We start from the raw sequence: 22,227 nt of genomic DNA on the forward strand, positions 1-22,227 counted from the left end.
GTCTCTCCCCGTCTCCCTGATCTTTGGACTTTTTATGGCGAAGGAAACTTTCTGACATGACACACTGCACACTGCCTGCTGTTCAGTCAGCGGGAGAGCAGCTTTTACAACTGCTGGATATTTGTGAGAATGACGCACAGACTGAAATATGTTTGTGTAAGTGTGAGGGCCTTAAAACATGATAAACTTAGAGTTATTTAAATATGATTTTAAAGCAATCAGAATTTTGTCAGTTATATTGTGATAATTTTTTGCAGGCCGTTGATATGATTATAAAGGTTATATGAAAGTTATAGTAGGTGTGGTAAAAGCATAATTAAGAAAAATCAAACCAACTCCAACACAATTTTCAATAAAATTCTGTTTTATTTTCAATTGCAGGCAAATCTGTGACACTTTTGAACAAATGTAAAAAAAAATCAAATTCATTTTATTTACTTTTATTTTTCTTTATGCTCTCACCACAAGAAACTTTTTTTTAATATAAAAGTGGCATCACGTCTCTGATTCTACCAAAGCAAGCTGCAGCGTGGTGCCATACAAACATATGTACATGTAAATACATATAAAAAACAGCGCCTTTGTTTAGTTCCAGTTGTTGAAGAACTGCTTGAAGATGATGGTCTCCTTCCCCTGAGGCAGAATTTCCACCTGCACCAACACAAAAAAAAACCTTTACAATAACCGTCATCCACATCTGCCAGTGATCAATTAAATTCATAAAAAGCTGCTGTAATATGGTGCGGATATAACAGTTTACATAAGAGGCCGTATCAGATTTATGATCTGTAATGTTTAATCTCAGTTATAAGTGGTACCTGTGTTTTCATCCTGGGGTAGTTCATTTTTTCAATGAAGTTGTCTGCCATCTGCAGGGCAACCCGCTTCTCCTCAGCGTTAGCTCCATTACCTAATGAGAGATCAATAAATGTCAGATTAGTGTCACGGCTAAATTATTGTTGTGATGTTTTCTGTTCACCACGCAAACAAAAACAAGACTGCAAAAAAATAAATATAAAAATATTTATTTCATATTTGATAGTGTCTGTGGAAATATTTCCCCTCAAAGCTGCAGACAATTACACCTGCAGTTACCTCTTATCACCACAGGTGTCGCCAAAGAGGAGGAGGAAACAGGTCTGAATTTAAGATTAAGAAACCTTTATTAGTCCCACAATGGGGAAATTGCGAGACGCAATCTCTAACTCATCTCTAACTCATCTCTAACTATGACATTCCATCAGTCATTATATTTTGCTAATATAATTAAATTAGTTATTGATTATGTGTGACTTCTAACAACTAACACCTCCCTCTCAGTATGAGAATCAGGTGTTTACAGATCAAAGCACCAGTTTTTTCACCTTTCCAGACAAAGATCTTTCCGTTGGCGCCGTTATCCAGGATGAAGCAGTCGTCACGAACTAGCAGCTCTTTGGCAAACGGGCTCTTCTCCGACACTTTGGTCGTCGTCATGGAGCCCGTCGCATCGGACACCTGAGGAGCAACGGTACACTTTGAGTTTTTAGAAACAAACACACATTGGTGCTTTAAAATGTCAATGTGGAGGTGTCTATTTACACCTGGGTGAGACTAGTACCACTGCACTAATCTAAATTTATCATCATAGCACTGCCTCTTAAACCCCGCCCACTATTAGAAAAAAAATGTAGGAAGTCAGGTGAGGTGGTGGTGATAGACGATGAACCTTGTAGAGTGAGGCAGAGTTGGAAGCGTCTGCTTTGCTGTCCTCCTCTGGCGTGCTCTCTGCCAACGCAGGCATCTGTCCCAAGACCTGCAAACACAATACATCCAAATCTGTGCATTTCTTCACGTGGTTTAGAATCAATCATTATATTATACATGTTTGTATCTACCTTCACCATCTCCTCGGGTTCGTCCCCCTCGTTGGTGTCCACGATACGAGCCTTGCCATGTCTGTCCGTGTCTCGGATCAGCGAGGCGATCTCACGTACTTTCTGCTTCTCAAAGATGTTGGCCTGCGATCCGATCCAGGACACGATAGTCTGAAAGAGTCAACAAGTGTTTAGTTTGCGCACATCACATTCCATAGATTTGTTTGTTTGTTCCTGAACATGTTTCTTTCTCACATCTCCGAGGTCGAGGATGAAGCAGTCCCCCTTGTTGAAGCTCTTCCAGGACAGCTCCACCTCCTTGGCACGGATGTTGCGTTTTCCTTTGATCTGGTACAACCTGTGAACAGTCCCGCTGCCCTGAGGCCTCCTGAAGCCCGACTCAACACCACCCTCCTGTGAGAGAAACATCCATGATAACTACTGAAACTGAAACTGGATGACAGTGGTAAAAAGATGTGAGATGCATTCATGTTTGAAGGCAACTGCATTCAAAAGTTACAAGTTCATTTATTAGTTTGTTAGCTCTAAAGAGGCTCTCTGAATCCTCCAGAACCAGATCTTGTTCTCACTCCCCACCTTGTAGCTGACCCCTCTGGGGAAGAGCTCCATGAACTCAGGTGTCTCAAAGCCCTGAACCTGCCGGTGCTGAACAGGGTCGCCACCTAGAAAGTTGTCCAGCTGGGTGGCCAGCATGGCACAGGCTACCTGCTCGTCCCGGGACGACTTCTCACCTGTGAGAGATTTGTCGAAGGAAAAAAAGAAAAAGAACAAAACATGAAAGAAGCACTGTAAAACATTTAAATCTTCCTCCTAGGAAAGACGTTCTATGAGTTCTTAAGGGACACACAAAGGGTTCATCGACTGTAGAGGAGGGGGGAGGAGGTCAGAGATGCATGCTTGAGCAAAGAGAACGCTCTCCAAGCTGTGACAATCAGCTTAGTGTTACCTAAGCACCGGATACATGCTGGAAACAACAGCCACATTTGAGTACTGTAACAGTCCTCCTGCATTTTTAATGAGCCCTGCTCAAAAACCATCCCCGTTTCCCCTTGGGGACATCTTTTTTCCTCGTCCTGCCTCCGTCCCTCTCTCTGCTCATGCTGTGATGCAGCAGGTCAGCCCTGTGTCTCATGTGTCATTGCTGTTTGTGGGAGGGTTACTGGCAGTACTGAGGTGTGTAGTAAGAACCGGACAATGGTGAAGCTCTTTTGCTGGACTGAGTAGAATTGAAACAGGAGAAGCGTCCATTCTTTTTCTCCAAGTGGGGTCATGGTTAAGTTTGGACTCATGTCACTTTTAATCAGATTATCTTGTCCTCAGATTATCCCCTTATTAAAAAACCAAAGATCTCCTTTTGCTCCTGGTTGTCCATGCCTGACTGTATGTTCTGCTTATTCATGAGGACCCTGAACGGCCTCCGGTAAAAAGATCAGAGTCAGATTTGAGTTGTGTCTTGGTTCGGTGGTTTCTAGGCCAATAATGATGAGCAATTGCAACAAATTAATCCTTCATTTTCCTGTTAAACAAATGGTGCAACAGATAAACCATTGAAACCAATGAACTTTTAGATGTTCATGCATCAGCTGTAGGTTGCTAGGCGACAGGAGCAGACTAGATCGTCTAATTTAATCCTGCTGTCCTGCTAAATAGTTACCTTGCTGGGCTACAATACTGAAAAACGATCCATCTCAGACTAATCTGCAGCTATGGATGAAGTGATATGAGGATCTACAGTCCTTCTTTATGGAGATGGCAACCACCATGCTAACTTTAAGGTATGCTACACTGGCTGCTGGCTAACATGTGTTTCCTCGTCACTGCTCCCCTGTATGTTCTGTTGATCTGAATAGTGGGATTCAGCTCGCACAAAAACACACCACATTGCTGCCAGTTTGTCTCCATTGTGTTGTGAAACATGTTATGAGCTCATCGCCCCCTCATCAGCTCCTGTTCTCCCATAATTGATGTGTGTTCCAGTCTCTCACCGATCCACATATGGAGGTCGGTCCCCTGGTCGCCACGGTTCTCCAGCACCAGATAGGAGTCTCCATTATAGAACGCTCCCACCTCTGAGCGGTCCAGCTGCACCGCCTTCATCTTTTCTACCCTCCACACATAGAGACCTGGCTGCCGGACCTCTGGGCCAAACTGACCTGGTGCTGCCTGGAAGTGGAGCATACTGCACAGAGAAAAAAGAAAAGGACAGACATTAAAATAACCCTCTGAATCAGTCCCAATCCAGTCAACAAAAAAAAAAAAAGGAACACGTTTGCAGAAAGAGGAAATGATGTGCAACGGGCTTTGGGAGTAGTCGGCTACTCTCCACCAACAAAGCACAGACCCTTTAAGATATGAGAATGTGCTGAGTGCAATTACACTTAGACTTGACACAAAACCAGGGGTTACATCACTTTTTATGCAACACAACCCCATGCTGCGCTAACACACACACACACACACACAACACACAAGTGTCAATGTTCAAAACTAGGCATGGCTATATGCAAGCTGGTTCATGTCCTAGATAAAGACAAACCAACATGGTATCTGTGCCTTTTTCCCACCCAGTCACACAGGAAGTGAAACAATGCAACATTTTCACATAAGTGTGAGAACAAACACAACTGTGTCCTCTTGTTGTAGAAGTTGTAGAAAAGCCCCTGGTGGCTGGTCACAGTGGCTTTCTCTGATTTTTTCTTTCCAGGCATTTTATACATAAAAAAATAGAATGTAAGCATAAAAATTGTGTGGTCTATAAAAATAGCAAAAAAAAATGTATTTTCACAGAGCACGTTGTTGCAGTGAATGCTTCAACTTCTCTAAATTTAAAATTTTCAAAAACTTGAGGATGAGGATGATGTATATTTTTGATCAAACATGTGCATGAAATTGATTGATTTCATGCAATGTTTACTACTTCCACGTATTAAATCATACCGTAACCTCAGCACAGCTTTGTCAGCAGTAATCTCTAAAAGCCGTACAGTTAAACATCGCAGTGTTAAACAAAACATAACACAGGTGGAGCCTTTAACACACTTTCTTCAAAAGCCATCCTCGTTATATAAACGAGGACTTTATGTTCAAATTTCACTGTGATGTTTCCAGGAATGCAGCAACCATGACTGAGACAGGATGACAGATAATTAGCTTGATTCAAGAGATAACAGTCGACTGAGAACTCTGATCCGCTGATGGGAAACTTTCTGTGTTAAAATTAGTCGTTAGGCGACAGGAAATGATGATCTGCATTGTGGTCAGTCACACGGGGTTTCAGCAGCACTTCCTCTTCCTTTTTTGGTTTTTAAGTTTTTCTCTCTTCACTCTGTCTGATCTGAAAATAATTTTACACAACATTATATAGACCAAAGCAGCCAGAGAGAGAGAGAGAGTGACGGTGCAGTGAAGTGAATATCTGAGCGCAGAGGGGGGAGAGGAAACAGAGAGGCGGCACATGCAGAGGCCCTCAGGTTAAGGTTACAATGCTTGGACAGCAGCTCTAAGAGTAAATAAGGAGGCACAAAAAAAAGAGGCCCGGTCCACTTAACTGTATGATCTCCTCTGGTACCTCCGGCATGCTGTCTGACTCCGGCTCCATTCTGTGTGTCCACTGGAGTGTGTGTTTGTGTGTCGAGAGGTCTGGTGAGGAGGAGTGTTTGAGCTCACCTGGCCCTGGTTAGCGTATATGTGGAAGGTAACAGGAGCCGGAGTGATGAAAGCCTACCTGTGGCCTGCGGATAGGACGCTGCATGGTGGTGGTGGTGGTGGGGGGGTAAGGGGAGCAGAGTCGGGTTCCTGGTTCCTGGCTAAAGCTAAACACCAGGCCGATAATTAGAGGCAGTGCCAGCTCCTTCATCTTTCCACTCATTCCCTACCTCTAGCTCTGTCCCTGCGTACCCTGGAGCTGAAGCAACAAACAAGAGGGAGGACCGTCTATTACAGACATGTCCATTGTTTCCTTCCTTGCACCACCACCACTCCTAAAGTCCATAATTCAAATCACTAGGTCTTTGTTTGTTGAACTGGTGAGTTAAAGTTCTGCCCATTTTTTTCCACAGATGGCATTACACAACTTAATGTTGCTGTACCTTGTTGAAAAGAGCTCAAGCCAAACCAAAACAAGTTCAGACGGTTCTGGCTAAGACGATCGGCGCCAGATTAATCTCTATTTAATCTGTATTTTGCAGCACACCAAAATGTGGTTTCTATAAAGACATTCGCGCACTGACACACTGATATGTTGACATACATCACATTGACTGAATGAAGAGAACATAAAGCGTCTGTGTAATTTCTGTCACTGCCAGCAGGGGGAGACAAACTTCCCACACTGTAGCTTTAATGTTCAATTAATTGAGGTCCACTTACAAGCTGTCAGAGCTGTCAGCACAAACCTATAATAATATAGAAGTGTGAAGTTTTTACATATTATCCAATCAAGGCCGTTTATATTTAGGAAACAAGCTGAGTAATAAGAGTAAAACTCAAAGGTTTCACAAACAGAAGCCGCTCAGGAGGTTAGACGATAACAAAGATGCCCTTTTTGACCTTGTCTACTGGAGCGTCATGTGGCGTCTGGTTGGATGGAGAACGATGGCCGACAGACAGAGAGAACAGAGTTTAGAAGGTCACCGACTGGCTGCAGGGGTCGCTGAACCTATCAGTCATTCATGCGTTGTTAAGCAGACAGAAATATGAGAGCAGACGATATGTGGGCACACAGAGTGGCAGGCGTGGAGGGCGATCTGTCAGTGATGATCAGCGTGCATAGTGTGTGTGTGTGCACTGTACGTTTATTAAACTGAAATCAAGACAGAAGGATGACGACTGGGAGAAACCGAGAGGGTCGAGAAACAAAGAGGAAATATAGTATCACGAATGTGAGAGGCTGGGCCGCTAGGTCAGTAGATACACTTACTTTATGACATTAGCTGATAAAACATGATCAGATACAATGATCTCTAAACAGCAAGCTAGATAAATCCTGGATGTTTTTTTATAAATTAAAGGTGGCTTCCTCTCCTGATATGCATACAAATCTTACATATAGCATCTTTAAGGTAAAACACATGTTAAAAAAGTGGCTCTTTAACCAGCTTATGTGTCTGAACTGTGCTACAGGTTAGAGGCTGTTTTATTGCCCCACCCTTACTTCCAGGAAGTGGTTTAAAAACTGCAATAAAATGATGTGTCAGGAGTGCCACGGTGTAAACCAAAGTTACAACTGTGTGTGTATTCCATCTCTGCTGATAACAGGATGACAGTGAGGAGAATATGTTTGTATGAAAAACAGACCGGCTGAAGTGAAAAGAGTCATTGTTCATTCCTCAGCTAAAGTTCAGGAGGAGGAATGTGATGAACAAACAAGAAAAAAATATCCATAAAGAATAAGTAACAAAAAAAGAGATTCGGGTTAGGACTTACCTTGGAGAGTGATTCAGTGCTGGGACACAACTGAGAAGAGAGTGGAGAGAGAAGAAGTGATGCAAGGAGCAACAAGTTTTAAACACACAAATTCCTTCTCTCTCTCTCTCTCTCTCTCTCTCTCTCTCTCTCTCTCTCTCTCTCCGACACACAGACACACACACACAATGTTTCCTGGCTCTGTCTGTGGCAGGCTTTAACCCGCCCTCTGACTCAACCACAAAAGAACAAAAAAAAAACAACAGAAACTTGACTGAATCAGGGCCTACAGTGCAGGCAGAGCAGAGCAGAGCAGAGGTGCAGATTAGTCTGCAAACCCTCATCAATCTGTCAGAAACATGAAAAGAAAAACATTATTTCCTTCAGGCATAATTATCAACAGCAGCCTAAACACAGACATCTTTACATTTTTAACCTCAGTGACCTGCCGAATGATTCAACATCAGCTTGACCGTGGTTGGTAAAATATCACCAAAGCAACTGACCCAAACACAGATATTAGTGATAAATAGAGTCTCCCAGTCAAACACACCCATAGATAATGATACAGCAGTTTGACGTGTATGAAGTCAGAGTGTGACTCATCCTTTCCACGATGCTGAGGGATCTCCTCCTTATGAAACAGGTACGACCACTTATCTGTGCACAGACCTATGGACACAGATTTTACTGCCTTCCTGATAAGTGGCTGCATGGAAGTGATAATTTTGCGTCTTAAATTCTTTTCTGTATTTTCTAAATTATAGGATGACTCGAACAAAAAGATGGAGTCTGAAATTTACACCATAATGCATTAAAATACATGGGTATTTTAAGTAAAAAAGTAATGATATCATGAGGTTCCTTTGTCTCCCCCTTCTGGCAGTGAGAGTAATTGCAGGTATACCTGCCAGAATACAACACACACAGAGGTAAGCTAAACTAGCATGGATACCACCGGTGTCATTTTTCCTTGGTTTTTGGAGTAAGATGCTAATATGTTTGTTCACATTTACATTTGTCCTCACCTCTGTCATTGTGTTTAGCTTCACCAGTGTCATCAGATGAAGTAAAGTTTAGATAAATCTGAAGATTCTCTGACAAAGTTTCAGTTTTCAATAGTTTACCTGTTTTTTTTCTCCCCTCCAGAAGATTTCACACACACGTGACTTCCACGGATTCACTTCCTGTCAGCTGAGCAAAGAGCGCCCCCTGGAGGCATCTGAATTTATGGTCCACAGCAGTGATTGATTGCTTTCATAGACTTTGCATTTTGGTGTTTTTTGTGTGCTGGTCTAAATAAAACATCAAAAATCTGTTGCCCTTAAATGATCTTAACGTCCTCATACTACTCTATATCTGCAAAAAATTCTAATATTCTACAAATTGTAGAAAACATAGCACTATGTTTATTCAGTATATTAAAAATAAGACAATAAGACGTGAATATAGTAAAACTTTTATTCATTTTTTTTCCAAGTCAAAAAACAAACAGAACAAAGATACATAGAATGAGATAATGACTTGATTTCTATACAGTGGCAACTTTTAAGTTAAACCTTCCTTTGCCCATACATGTAAGGTCTCTTCTCAGTTTGAAACCCTGCATCGCCCTCAGACACACACACACACACACACACTCAGACATTCATTCAGCTTGGGAGTCCTGACACCGGCTTGAATTGACGGGACCGCAGCACACAGTTAAGACAACAGGATTGGATGCAAATTATAGTGGATAAAATATTATGTCTAGAGTCCACCGCATATATTTACTAAGTGCATTTACCATACCTGCTTTATGTTAGAAGAAGGCCAGAAGGTGCCGTCCTTTCAATTCAAAGCTAACTGGGAAGCAGTGTTTCACAAAAGTAGATGTTTTAATGTCTTCAGGACTCCCAGTCAGATCCAGTACCTATCCCCCCGCCCCTCCCTTGATTCCCCTCATCACAGGTACATACACTGGTAGAAAAAACAAAAACAAAAAAACACTGGTTTCAGAAATGAGGATCACTTGTGGATGAAGAGGGGAAGAGGGAGGAGACACAGCTAGAGCGATAAACTCTGAAAGAGATCAGGTATACAGACATAGAGGAATCATGACAAACTAATGTAGTGGGTTGGGTTTTTGTTTTTTGTTTTTTAAAGAGAGGCCAAAAGTGTTGTTTCTTTGGACGATCTCTGGTAAATTTTCACTCTTGTGAAGAAAAAGGCAACACCGAGCGTAACACTGAGCTACTTTTGAAATAAAGTCTCCACGGGGTGACGGCGTGCAAAATGTCCGCCGTCGCAAGCAAAAAACTGGAGGAAATAAGGGATGGAAATTAAAAACATTGTACTCCCCTCCGTCCCCTGCCCCTTCATCCACAGTTATAAACACGAGCCTCCTGCAAACAGGTTTACAAAGTCACCAAAAGCAAACAAGAGAAAAGCCAAAAAAAAATTAAATGTTTTCTCTATTCATATTCACACAGAATAGTTCTTTTTAAATCTTAAATTAAACTGAACAGTCCAAATAAATCTGTCAGCTATCAGAAATGGGACGACGATTAGTAAGAAGTGGGAGGGATCTGAAAAACAATTCAACCTAACGCTTGATTAAAACATATGAACATGTGCTACTCATGCAAAGGATGACAAAAGCAAAACTAGTATCCCTCATCCACAAGTGCCCCATTTCCTCCTAGATTCAAAATTAAAGACAGAATCATCATTCTGACTATTTTAATAGAAATCTTTAAATTCCCAGCCAGTGAAGGGAAAACATTTTTTTTTTGGAAAAGTTTTTTTTTTTGCTTTTGATGCACAAGTCTTCAAAAATCGTAAGAGGACAAGAGGATGCTGGTGGGTGTTTTTTTTTTAATGACATCTTTCAGGTCTATGGGGTGTGAAGGAGGAAGAGGGGAGGGTACCTATATAGTATCAATGTTCAGAGGGGGGAGACGTCTTTCTACCGCAGTCCAGTTTCTCTCTCATATTTCCACTGTACTGTTACAAAAAGCAGCAACATCTGTGTGAAATATGAAGTAAATAGCATCTGGGCCTTGCTGCCATGTTTTTCTTTAGTGATGAATATAATCCACTTTCCAGAAAATCTGTTGGAAATATATATACACGAGTGAGAGAGAGAGACTGGCTGCAGTATGTTATAAAGTTAAAAAGGGACTGTTCACCAGATCTTCCTCTCCTTTTTCATTCCCTCTTAGTTTTGCTTCAACACCCCATTTCAGAATTAAAAAAAACTATTTCAAAAGGCAGCCTTTTTTTCCTTCAGGCAAAGCAGTTCAAGTCTTTCACATAATGGTTTTGGGCATTTTCAGGAGGGGGGTAGGTAAAGGTGAAGGGACATGTCCCAAGGTTGAGATAAAAAAAAAAAAATCACAGTTGGGACCAACCCCACATAGGCTTGACACTCCGCCACCTCAAGCTAGTTAAAGGGTACTGTCCTTCAGTTGTCAAACAACGAGTATGTTTCTTCAGCTCCCTCCCCGTCTTCTTGGCTCATCAGTTGTTCTCCTCGTCGCTATCGTCGGGGCTGATGGCCGGGCTGTAGGTGGGTGAAGTGGGGCTGTATCCGGGGGAGGTTGGGCTGTATGTGGAGCCTTTGGGGCTAGTTGGAGAATACGTAGGAGAGGTAGGGGAGTACTTGGGTGAAGTTGGGGAGTAAGTAGGCGAGGTTGGAGAATATTTGGGGCTGGTGGGGGTGTAGGTGGGGGAAGTGGGAGAGTAGGTAGGAGAGGTGGGGCTGTATTTCGGAGTCGTTGGGGAGTAAGTGGGAGAAGTGGGCGAATACTTCGGCGATGTCGGGGAGTACTTTGGTGAGGTGGGGGAGTATTTGGGGGAGGTGGGGGTGTACTCCGGGGAACTGGGGCTGTATGAAGGTGAAGTCGGGGTGTATTTGGGTGAGGTGGGGGAGTAGGAGGGCGAGCTTGGACTGTATGAGGGCGAGCTGGGTGTGTAGGTGGGCGACTGTGGGGTGTAACGTGGACTGGAGGGGGAGTAGGATGGAGAGGTGGGGGAGTATGAGGGAGAGGTGGGAGAGTAGTTGGGACTGGTCGGGGTGTAGTTGGGGGATGTTGGAGAGTAAGAGGGTGACGTCGGGGAGTAAGAGGGAGAAGTCGGTGAATAGCTGGGTGAGGTGGGGGTGTAGTTTGGTGATGTAGGGCTGTAGCTTGGGCTGGTCGGCGAGTAGGAAGGAGAGGTGGGAGAGTACGAGGGGGAGGTGGGGGAGTAAGATGGAGATGTTGGAGAGTAAGAAGGTGAGGTAGGCGAGTATGAAGGGGAAGTGGGTGAATAGCTGGGAGATGTCGGGCTGTAGCTTGGTGATGTCGGGCTGTAGCTTGGCGAGGTGGGAGAGTAGGATGGAGAGGTGGGGGAGTAAGATGGAGAGGTGGGGGAGTAGGAGGGCGAAGTTGGAGAGTAAGAAGGAGAAGTGGGTGAGTACGAAGGAGAAGTGGGTGAGTAACTGGGCGAGGTGGGTGAGTAAGAAGGAGATGTCGGGCTGTAGTTGGGACTGGTGGGGGAGTAAGAGGGAGAGGTGGGGGAGTAGGAGGGGGATGTTGGGGAATAGCCCGGGCTCTGCGGGGTGTAGCCGCCTGGAGAGCGGGGCTCGTAAGCAGGGGAGGTGGGTGAGTAGTTTGGTGACATGGCTCCACCTAAGGAAGGAAACAAGAGACTTAACGGCAGGAAAAACACTCGGGGATCCATTTTCATGGGTGCGAATGCTGAAAGCTTCTGCATTTAAATTTGAACTGAATTATGTCTGACGTGTCTAACCTGGAGATGGAATGTATGGGCTGGCAGGTCCCGGAGATCCTGGAGACCCAGGAGTGGGGGACCAGGCCGGGGAGTAACCCGGAGAGAAGCCGCTTGCATCTGATGCTGCGCTGGGAGAGAAACCTGCAGCTCCAGGAGTCATGCCACTTCCTGCAGAAAAGAAAAGCAGCAAATCTGCGTGAGCGAAGATAAACAAAAGGGAGACGTGGAGACAAAACAACAATGGCATTTACTCACCAACGCTGGGGGACCAGGCGCCATAGGCTGGAGTGGCTCCTGTGTTCCAGGGTGTCATGGCAGGAGACATGCCACTCATGGGGCTCGGCACCGTGCCAAAGAACATTCCAGTGGCTGCAAATTTAAAAAAAAAAAGGCATGAATACCAAAAGTTCCTCCATTGGTTATTCATCATAATCAATCATTCCTCCACTTACGTCCAGCCACGCTGATGCCTGGAATGTTTGTGGGGATCTCCATGCCGTATTTGCACTTCTCAGCATCCAGCAGAAGGTCAAAGCAGCCCGTCCCTGCTGGGGCGAGCTGGCCGAGCATGATGTTCTCCGACACTCCCTTCATGGGATCGACCTCACCATGGGAGGACGCCTCCATCAACACATCCACCTGGAAGAAGGATTGCAATATAAAAAAAACTGCGAAAAGGAAAAAGTCACCTGATGGGGGGGGATAAACGGATTATTCTCGTACCGTCTCCTCAAAGGAACACTTCATGAGCGGTCCTGTGTCTTGACGGTTGATGCCATGACGCGTGATGGCCATCAGGTGACCGCGGGAGGTCATGGTGTCGCAGAGCAGAGCCAAGTGACGGTAGTTCACATAGGAACCGTCAAAGGAGATGACATGGTACAACTCCCTCTCCAGCGCCTTTCGCACAGCCTCAATACCCAAGACCTACACAGACGAGAACAGACGAGAATAAATGTCAAGGAGAAAGAGAAAAAAAAAAGACTACCTGAAGTTGTGCTGGTGTTTTTTAAGGTTTCCTTACTGTGAAGATCTCCACGATGTCGTTAGAGGTGGTCCTGACAGGGTCCACGTCTTTCTCGCTGAGCACTCTCATGAGGCTGACGCCGTCTGTCTCGAGGATCCACTCCTGCAGGGCCTTGAACTCACCGTCCTCTGTGATGATGATCTTCTTCTTATTGTCAGTCTGGGGCAAGTGCATGTACACCTGAGGGAGAAGAGTTTGACCTTTGATTCGTGGCCACAGGCAGGCTTATCCGATATGAATGTATAAATGAATGTTGACGCCGTTACCTTGCTGATCTGCTCGATGCCCTGCAGAGTCATGTCCGTCAGCATGTTGGACTCGATGCACCTCAGGAACACATCGTCGTCCATCTTGTCCACCACCTCTTCATCCTAGAAAAAGAATATCGTGTCATTTTAAAATGAAAACTGACAGCAGTGCATTAATTGCTGATGGTATAATATAATAGCTTACCTCTTGGAACTTATTCTCATCGCTGTTCATGATTCTGATCCTCAACACGAGCTTCTCAGCGTTGTCGTCATTGAAGATGCAGTTCAGATCATCTCCGAAACCTTGCAAAGACAAACCTCAACCTCGTAAGAGAAACGTACTTTTTTTCCCTGTTGAAACACTGAACAACAAAAGTGTGTACACAACACACCTGCGTTGATCTTCTCTGCAATCTGCTCCATAGTCAGCTTGCGATCGGTCATGTGCTTGCGGTCAAGCTCGATGCGCAGCAGCCACGGTGAAATACGCGTCACGTCAAAGTCCGGCATCTCGTAGTACACGTTCACCCACTCCTGGTCCTCGGCCACCACTGTGTTTTGTGGGTTGGGGTCGTAGTATATGGCGGTGTTTGCGGTCACCTGAAAGACATGGTTTGTTTATACGTCCGGTTTGTAAAACGTGAACGCTAAATTAGGAGAGTTTTACTCACTTTTCGTAGGGTGGTGTGCTCCAGTCGACAGAGGATGTCTTTCGCCCTCTCGGCGTCGCGTGCCGCCTGACCCAGCAGGAAAACCGTCAACGAGGGCGTCTTGGGCCTCTTTGAGATGTTGATCAACTCCTTCAGACGGGGCACACCAAGGGTGACGTTCTTAGCTGACACACCAGCATAGTGAAAGGTGTTCAGGGTCATCTGGGTGGCTGGCTCTCCCAGGGACTGAGCAGCCAGAGCACCCACCATTTCACCAGGGTGAGCCTGAGAGAGGAAGAAAATGTGTTTTTTTTTAAAAAAAACTTCAGCGATTCTAACGGCTTTGAAGTAACAAATGTGGATAATAAAAACGTACAATGGACTGGTTGAACTTGGTCTCGATCTCTCCCAGGAGCCAGTCGAAAGCCTCAGTAGAAAGGCGGAACTCCTCGGTCATGCGTTTGGAGCAGAGCGTGGAGCGCAAATGGATGTTGAAGAGCAGAGTGGCATTCTGCTGGGCCTGCCTACTCAGAGGGTCATCGCCGTTCACAATCACCAGCTTCCTGCTGAGCTCGTGAGTGCCTGAGGACCCAAAAAAGACTCAAATTTTAGCCAAAGCTACAGGGAGCCAACAGTGGGTTAACCTTTCCTCCTCACGATACTTTAATCTCTCTCTCTAAAAGAAAAAAAAAGGCAGCCAAAACTGATCTACTGTTACATAACAGGCAGGATTCACCAGGCGGCTTTAAAAGGCTTTGAGGAGCACCTGAGGACAGGCTATAACGTCTTAGCTGTAATTCTACAGCTGAGCTGAAACTCTGAAAAGTGAGTAAGAAAGGAGCGGCAACTCACCTTCCACCACTCTTAGAGGATTCAGGTCTGTTGGGGTCCGAGGGTTGATGCGGAAGATCTTCTGAGCGTTCCAGATCATTCTGGCCAGGTTGCATGGCAGCACCACCTGCAGGCAGGCGTAGAAAAGATGAGTATTTTAATTTCAGTGTACATTAAGAAACAGTTGAAGAGCGGGGGTGTGATTGCGCACCTTGCTGTCTCCAGTGGGGAAAATGGCTCTCAGGATCTCCCGGTCCTCCCTCATTTTCTCAAACTCCCTCTCCAAGGCGCTCTGCACATGGGCATTAGTCATCACCTCTTTCACCACGTCCTCCTGAAGTGTCCGCCTCAGTGCTCGCTCATTGGTGCAATCAAACTTGAACCTAGAGGGACACACGATAAGAGACAAGTTAAAACAGTGTCTAGAAGAAACGATTCAATAAATAATGTGATTCAACTGTGTGCGACTTACTTCTTTTCAAAGGCCTTGTTTGAGGGCTTCAGAGTCGCCAGGTTTTGGAACTCGACATTCTCTCCTGCAAGGCCGTCCTCGCCATAGCGCAGCTGTACCACCTGGTTAATTGAGTTCCGCACTGTGCCGTCGTACTTCACCATCACAGACTCCATAGATTTGATCAGACGACGCTGGATGTAGCCTGGAAGGTGAATTTTTTTTTGAGTCTTGGAACAAATTAAACTAGACAACTCTGCCAGTTTCCTTGTACAGGCTGCCTGCACTCACCAGTCTCAGCTGTCTTCACAGCCGTGTCGATCAGACCTTCTCTGCCTCCCATGGCGTGGAAGAAGAACTCTGTTGGTGTCAGCCCAGCCAGGTAGGAGTTCTCCACGAAGCCTCTGCTCTCAGGACCGTAGTCATCCTTAATGAAGTGAGGCAGAGTGCGGTGTTTGAAGCCGAAGGGGATTCGTTTACCCTCCACGTTCTGTTGCCCGACCACAGCAATAACCTGGATAAGAGAGAAAAATTAAGTCAGGTGACCTAAACTCAAGTTGTCTAAAGTGATGTAATGTCTTTTGTTTTTTGTTTTTTACCTGTGAGATGTTAATCTTTGAGCCCTTAGATCCAGCCACCACCATGGACTTGAAGTTGTTGTACTCAGACAGAGACTTCTGGGCAGAGGATCCAGTTTTGTCACGAGCATCGTTCAGGATGCGGTTCACCTGATTCTCAAAGGTCTGCCTCAGGGTGTTACCAGGGGTCGGCTCCAGCTCGTTGTTGTGAGCTTTCTCAATGACCTGGAGGTTACAAAAACACATAGGAAATGTTTTTTTGAGGTTTTTTTTTTTACCAAACTGGGATGAAGAATCATTCAGATCTTGTTCTTACTTCTATCACATCCTGTTTGGCTTTCTTAATGGTGTTCTGGATGTCGAGGTATGTCTTGGCATCAGCAATAGAGTCACCAATACCAATAGAGTGACCTGTTAACATAACACAGTGTCATTTATTAAGACTAAGATTCATTGCCCAAGTACTGGAAAATGTTTCAACATTTATGGATTTCTTACCCTCAATGAGCAGCCAGTTGTTAACCACAGTCTGAATGTTGGAATAGAACAGTCTGGTGATGTCATGGCCCATCTCCAGGTAGGAGATGTGTACAAGGGAGCCAGCTGAGGTTCCCAGAGACTTCTTACATAGGATGCCCATGATCAGCTCACCGTTCTCTACTATCACCTATGAGAGAACTCATCGTCAGCCTGCGGTCATTTTCTGATTCTTTAAATCTACACTCTGGGCTTCGTACCTTGGTGTCACCAGGTGAAATGTGCTTGTAGGGGCCGCTGTCTTCATCATCAGGGTGGGTGCTGTGAGTGCGGATCACGTTAATGTGTCCTGGAATGATAAGGCTGAAGATCTGCTTGCCTGTCCACAGGGGGCGCGGCTTGAGGATGGCTGGCTGAGGCATCTTTCCGTCCCATGTGGACAGGAACATGAGGAGGTTCATCACTTCACCCTGTGAGGAAGAAAACATTAGCATTTAGCATGCTTTCCTTTGCAGAAAATGGCATCAGGAGCTGCTGGTGATTTAACAGCATCCTTACCCTCTCTAAGAAGACATCTCTTTTGGTGAATTTGCGCACAGCTGTGAGGGTGTCCTGCACAATACCCATGACGGGCCTGTTTGACTGTGGGGTGACAATCATACGCGGCACCATGGCCAACTCCTGGATCTCTGCCTTTGTCTCGAGGGACTGCGGCAGGTGGAGGTTCATTTCATCCCCATCAAAGTCAGCATTGTAGGGGGTGGTGACACTGGATGGAGACAAGAGAATGTGACGTTGGAGATCGGACAATACGTTCAGTATTTAGGGAAAAATATTTTGCAAGACCTTGTCTTCATTTAGTACCTAAGGTTGAGTCGAAATGTGGACCACGGCAGGATCCGAACCCTGTGCCCCATCATGGACATTTTATGTAGTGTGGGCTGCCGGTTGAAGATGACGATGTCGCCGTCACACATGTGTCTTTCCACCTGCACAGAGAAATATAGGTCAAATCATGTTTATAGTACTATATATACATATGCTACCTATTCATACTGATTTTAATATCTTGCCTTGTAGCCAATTTGCAGATGAAGGTCACTTGGTTTAGGGTGAAATCGCAGGTCAATTCTGTCTCCATTATCTCGGATGATGTATTTTGCTCCAGGATACTGGCTGTTGCCTCTTCTCACCAACTCTTGCAATCTAATACATGTCACCGAAAAAAAAGAATTAGTGGACATTAAAATGATTTTAGAGAACAGTTTTATCAGATATACGCTACCTGTCAATATTGAAGGGAGTGACGATTTCTGGGAAGGTCATGTTGGCAGCGATGGATCGTGGTACACCCACTTGGTCAATCTGTAGATTGGGGTCTGGGGTGATGACGGTTCGTGCTGAGAAGTCCACACGCTTCCCCATCAGGTTACCTCGCACTCGCCCCTCTTTCCCCTTTAGACGCTGCTTTATGGATTTGAGAGGACGGCCAGACTTTTGCATTGCCTGAGAGGGAAAAGGAGTTTCAATTTAGCAACAAGAAAAAAAATTCCGAGTCGAAATATATCATTGGTGCACACGTACCCTTGGCAGGCCAGGCAATTCATTGTCAACCATTGTTGCAACATGAAACTGAAGCAGCTTCACGTCTTCAGCAATGACGTGAGCAGCTGCACCACTTTGCTCGTTTCTTCTCAGCTGATTGTTGATCTTCACAATGTCGGCAAGCTTGTGAGTCAAGTCATCCTTTAAAAACAGAAGTTAATTCATTTTTATGAGGCCCAGGCACACATAGATTTAACACATCTATTAACATTAACACATTAAGTCAGGATGATATTACTTTACCTGGTTGCGAGCAGAGCCCTGCATAACAACAGCAGGCCTCACAGCCAGCGGAGGCACAGGCAGCACGGTTACAATCATCCATTCTGGTCGGGCAAACTTGGGGTCCATACCCAAGATGATGTCTTCTTCATCTGCAATGCGCTTGAAGATTTCGTGCACACGCTCAGGACTCAGCAAGATTTTCTTCTCCTGCGAGTCCTCGTTGACGTGCTTCCACTCAGCATACAGCTCCAACCCGGAGCGTCTGATGCGTGGCTGGTAGCGTCCGCAGCCACCGTGGCCCTGAGTGAGGCGCAGAGCAAAAACATGAGCGCTAAAGCCGTCTAAAGATGTCTTTCACAAGACGAAAAACCCTGCGTACCTTCTCCTTGCTGATGTCCTCCTCTGTCTCCTGCTGTTCCATTCCAAATTTGTTGTCCATCTCCTCTCCTCCTTCACAGATATTTTTTCCCTTGCACAACTCATACACATGGGTCAAACGCTTCCTAGGCTGCCCTTTAGATTTGCCCAGGATGTCTTTGATTTTGGGATTGTTCTAGAAGTGAAAAGAGACATTTAAGCATCCAAGCTGCAAAAACCATCAACAAATATTAAGATATAGCAGTTTACAGTATATAACTTACTGAATCCACTAATAGTTTGGAGCAGAAGAAGCAAACACATCGAAGAACCTTCATTATCTTCGTTATGAAGCAGACGTGGAAAACAGGCTTTACTAGTTCTATGTGCCCAAAATGGCCTGGGCACTCTGTCATGTTGCCTGAGGGAGTAAAAAAAACACATATAAACATGAGGTGATGACTTAAGATGGCAATAACTGATTAATAATATATCCTGACATAACTCTGTACCTGCACAGGTCTGACATCTTCCACTTCGTTCTATCACTCCTTGTCTTGGATCCATGAGGCCACTAAGTTTAGGGCGCCCCCCTTCTGTTGTTTCGGGGTATTTGATTCCCCCTTCTGTGACTGACATCCGTTTCTGAAGAGAAAGGTGCTAAAACATCAAAAACTTGTGGCAAAAAAAATATGTAAAATTGCTTTAAAAAAAAAAGTGACTCATCCACCCATCTAGTAATAAACAAAATTCAGTAAATGCAAAATATCTAAGTTTGATTAACAATTGTGTAACGTGTATAAATTATGATTCGGTGCAAAATAACTTCAGTATAGCATAAAAAGGACATTCATATCCTTTTTGGATCTAATATTCAACTACATGCCGTAAATCTGGTAGAGGTATAAACAGCCAGTCTCAGTTTGAAATCATGCATTGCTGCGTTTATTAAATGCATCTTTATTTTCCGTTAAAACGGGCCATTGCGTACATCGCTATCAGAATCAAAAAGTTGCATCGGCTGTACATGACATAGAGCTACAAAATCAAAATCTTCACTTACTAGTGGGCCTAAGTGTGACGTTGCATAAATAAAAGGGGGGTTTAATTCATGTGATATCAAGGATTCGCTTAGTTAATGTTGTGCTTTAAGTTTTTCAAACTTCCTGCAACATGCTAGTTAGCTCAAGCTCCAGCCTGCTACAGCTAGCTAGGCTAGGCTAACAGCAAGATTCCCTCGTTGTAAGCTGAACCATGTCTTTTGCTATACATATTAATCTACACGATTAGTCAGTACACTGTAAGAGTATTGTGTGATCCGACAGAGAATTAATACAAAAATCCCCACTCCCCAAAAAGAAAACCTACAAGCTCATCTGGGCTGATGATGCCGAATTGAACTCTCTTGATCGTGCGCAATGGGCATGCGCTGTCGCCGGAGGGCGGTCCGTGCATCCTGTCTATTCAAAGAGACGCGTCCTTCCTCGGCACGCCGCTTTGTGAGCAGGAACAGCCTTTAAATTGCCACCACGACTCTGGTCAGGCCGCCAACGGTGACCGGAAAGTCTCCGAAGGCGATATTCCAGGGACCTCTGTTGTCGGTTGCCTTTTGAATACAATTATTTATGTTTTGGTCCTATGTAACCCGGCGACCGACTGTTCCCCTCCCTTTTTCTGATCTACACTCTGGAGCGCTCTCAGCGCTTCTGAGCTTTCACTTGCCCAACGCCAGGTTATATAGACTGAGTGCCTACTACGGGGCTACATACCCACAAAGGCAAGGACTGGGTCTTCGGAGGGTGGGACATGGATCTCTGTAGTAAAACGCTCATTGGCCATTCAAGACCGCCACATGAATAACTAATTTAGTCATACGTACAGCCAATCAGAGCGCACGTTTAGTTTTTCAACGAATTAAAACTAAAGGCGGGCGCTGATTTAATCAGAAATAATTTCTATTGGCTGTAATAAAAAAGAATGGGCGGTGCGAAGTGTATTTTGCTTACAACTTATAAATATTTAATTCAAAAAGCCTGGATTCGTCCTTCTCCTCATTAATATGTAGTAGAACAACGTAGACGACCAATGGCTGCGAAGAAACGAACCTTCTTAGAATAATTTCAACAAAACCCGCCCCTTTTCCGATATTTGCCGAATGTGGCCGATGTGGTTTTCTTCCCTCAGAGCAAAAATAAAAAAAATCTCTGTTCCCTCGTTCGTCTCGCTCTGGATCAGCCTGGACTCTAAGAAAAGAGGTTCAGAGCTGAGGCCTATTGAGGTCTTTGAATAAACAGGAGATAATTGTCGAAACACGTTATATTTTAATTTCAAAGTGTTATATAGTGGATTATTTTTCGAGACCTTTTAGGAATATGTCGACCTTTTCCCCTTTTGTCAAGTGGATTTTTGCATCACTGGGACTTTTTTGGAAGCCTCGGACTCGACTGCGAAGGATGGCCGGTTGGAGAACTGGATTTCCCGCACCCCTTATAGGAAAGTCTCGGGAAAGCCTTGACTGTTGATTTCGTGTTCGTTGTGTTGCGGAACTTGACTGTTTTTACATACGCATGTTGTTTGTGTGATTTGTGTTTGTTTGGGTTGTTGTATTGTTGGGGAATTTTTTGTATTTTTGTTAAAAAGCTAAACATTGGTGCAGGCCACGTTTCTTAAGCAGCCCGAAATGCTAAGGTTTTGGCGGTTAGTTAACATTATATGTCGATTTATTGAATTCGCCACCAATTGGAATTACACCACGGAGTCGTGATTATTACTCGCTCATAAGCTAGTCGATCCTATTTTAATGCTAATGTTCATATTTGGCGTTCTTTCTTTAGAATTTCAACCGATGATCCTGTTAGCTTAATCGCCGACAGTATGTTTCCTGTCGATGAGACATATTTTATACCTTCTATCCAGTTTAATGAGCATATATCTGCTGTAGCTTTGATAGCAGTATTGATTCTGTGTAAGCAGGACTGACTTATCGATACATTAGGTTTACAATATATCTTTTGTTTAGAACAAAGTATCCTGCTGGTTTAGCCTTGTACGTCAGTAGGACAAAACGTTAGCTTAAAAGTTAGCTGCCGGTCGGTTAATGAAAAAATGAACAACTCAGTGATGTGGTTGAGTTTTACATGTGTTATTTTACAGTGGAAATTTACTCTTATGTATTATAATGATACACTTGGGGAGTTTACCTAAAGCTATTAAAGCTAGCATGCTTGTTCTTGTTAGCGCTCAACATGGCGGTGATAGGCTTCTTGTTGTTAACGAGGAAAGATGGAGTCTGGAATATTCTTGTTGGCTAACTTAACAAGCCAGACAACTACTAATTATTTAAAAACGTCGAGGTCCGTGGCAAACTTAAGAGCTATATGAATATTTGAACTTTCATTTCATTTCAGTGTGATAAGTCGTTGATTATCGAAACTGCCGAGAAGTTTGCTAGATGGGGGATTTCATTAGTCTGCGTCGGTCTATGGAAGTTGAAACCATTTTGGTAGCTAACTACGTGCATTTTAGTCTGTTACAGGGAGAAAACAGGTTAAGTATTAATGTTGTATTGACAACAAGAATAGCGTACCACCCTCACTGGATGCTAATTTAAAGTCTGGGGGCTATTGTTTATGTATTAATCACAATTACATGGGGACTAGGAAATGCCTTGTTACACAGTTCACTGTAACCAAGTAAGATTTGGACACAAAGAAAACGTTACACTGCTTATATTTTGA

At 44.3% G+C, this 22,227-nt stretch overlaps 2 protein-coding genes across 2 annotated transcripts; both read right to left on the reverse strand.

Annotated features, from left to right (window-relative positions):
- Positions 1-343: 343 nt before the first annotated feature.
- Positions 344-7,458, reverse strand: capgb (capping protein (actin filament), gelsolin-like b). The gene is made up of 9 exons (XM_028429172.1): positions 7,302-7,458; positions 3,863-4,056; positions 2,454-2,608; positions 2,112-2,270; positions 1,878-2,027; positions 1,709-1,795; positions 1,365-1,497; positions 819-910; positions 344-651 (listed from the first exon to the last, which is right to left on the reverse strand). The coding sequence occupies exons 2-9, from the start codon at positions 4,053-4,055 to the stop codon at positions 586-588; spliced, it is 1,035 nt and encodes a 344-aa protein (XP_028284973.1). The 5' UTR covers position 4,056; positions 7,302-7,458; the 3' UTR covers positions 344-585.
- Positions 7,459-10,784: 3,326 nt separating this feature from the next.
- On the reverse strand, positions 10,785-20,185 carry polr2a (RNA polymerase II subunit A). Its single transcript, XM_028429126.1, has 29 exons — positions 19,859-20,185; positions 19,003-19,135; positions 18,775-18,911; positions 18,513-18,686; positions 18,152-18,433; positions 17,888-18,049; positions 17,589-17,809; positions 17,377-17,509; positions 17,168-17,292; positions 16,862-17,072; positions 16,564-16,773; positions 16,325-16,493; positions 16,143-16,237; positions 15,848-16,051; positions 15,540-15,762; positions 15,270-15,453; positions 15,009-15,180; positions 14,819-14,924; positions 14,343-14,548; positions 13,988-14,251; positions 13,709-13,916; positions 13,519-13,619; positions 13,332-13,436; positions 13,063-13,245; positions 12,762-12,965; positions 12,491-12,677; positions 12,294-12,407; positions 12,057-12,206; positions 10,785-11,935 (listed from the first exon to the last, which is right to left on the reverse strand). Exons 1-29 carry the CDS (start codon positions 19,943-19,945, stop codon positions 10,785-10,787), a joined length of 5,901 nt encoding a protein of 1,966 aa, XP_028284927.1. The 5' UTR covers positions 19,946-20,185.
- Positions 20,186-22,227: the final 2,042 nt, after the last annotated feature.

Source organism: Parambassis ranga, chromosome 18, assembly GCF_900634625.1.
Source record: "Parambassis ranga chromosome 18, fParRan2.1, whole genome shotgun sequence".
NCBI lineage: Eukaryota > Metazoa > Chordata > Actinopteri > Ambassidae > Parambassis > Parambassis ranga.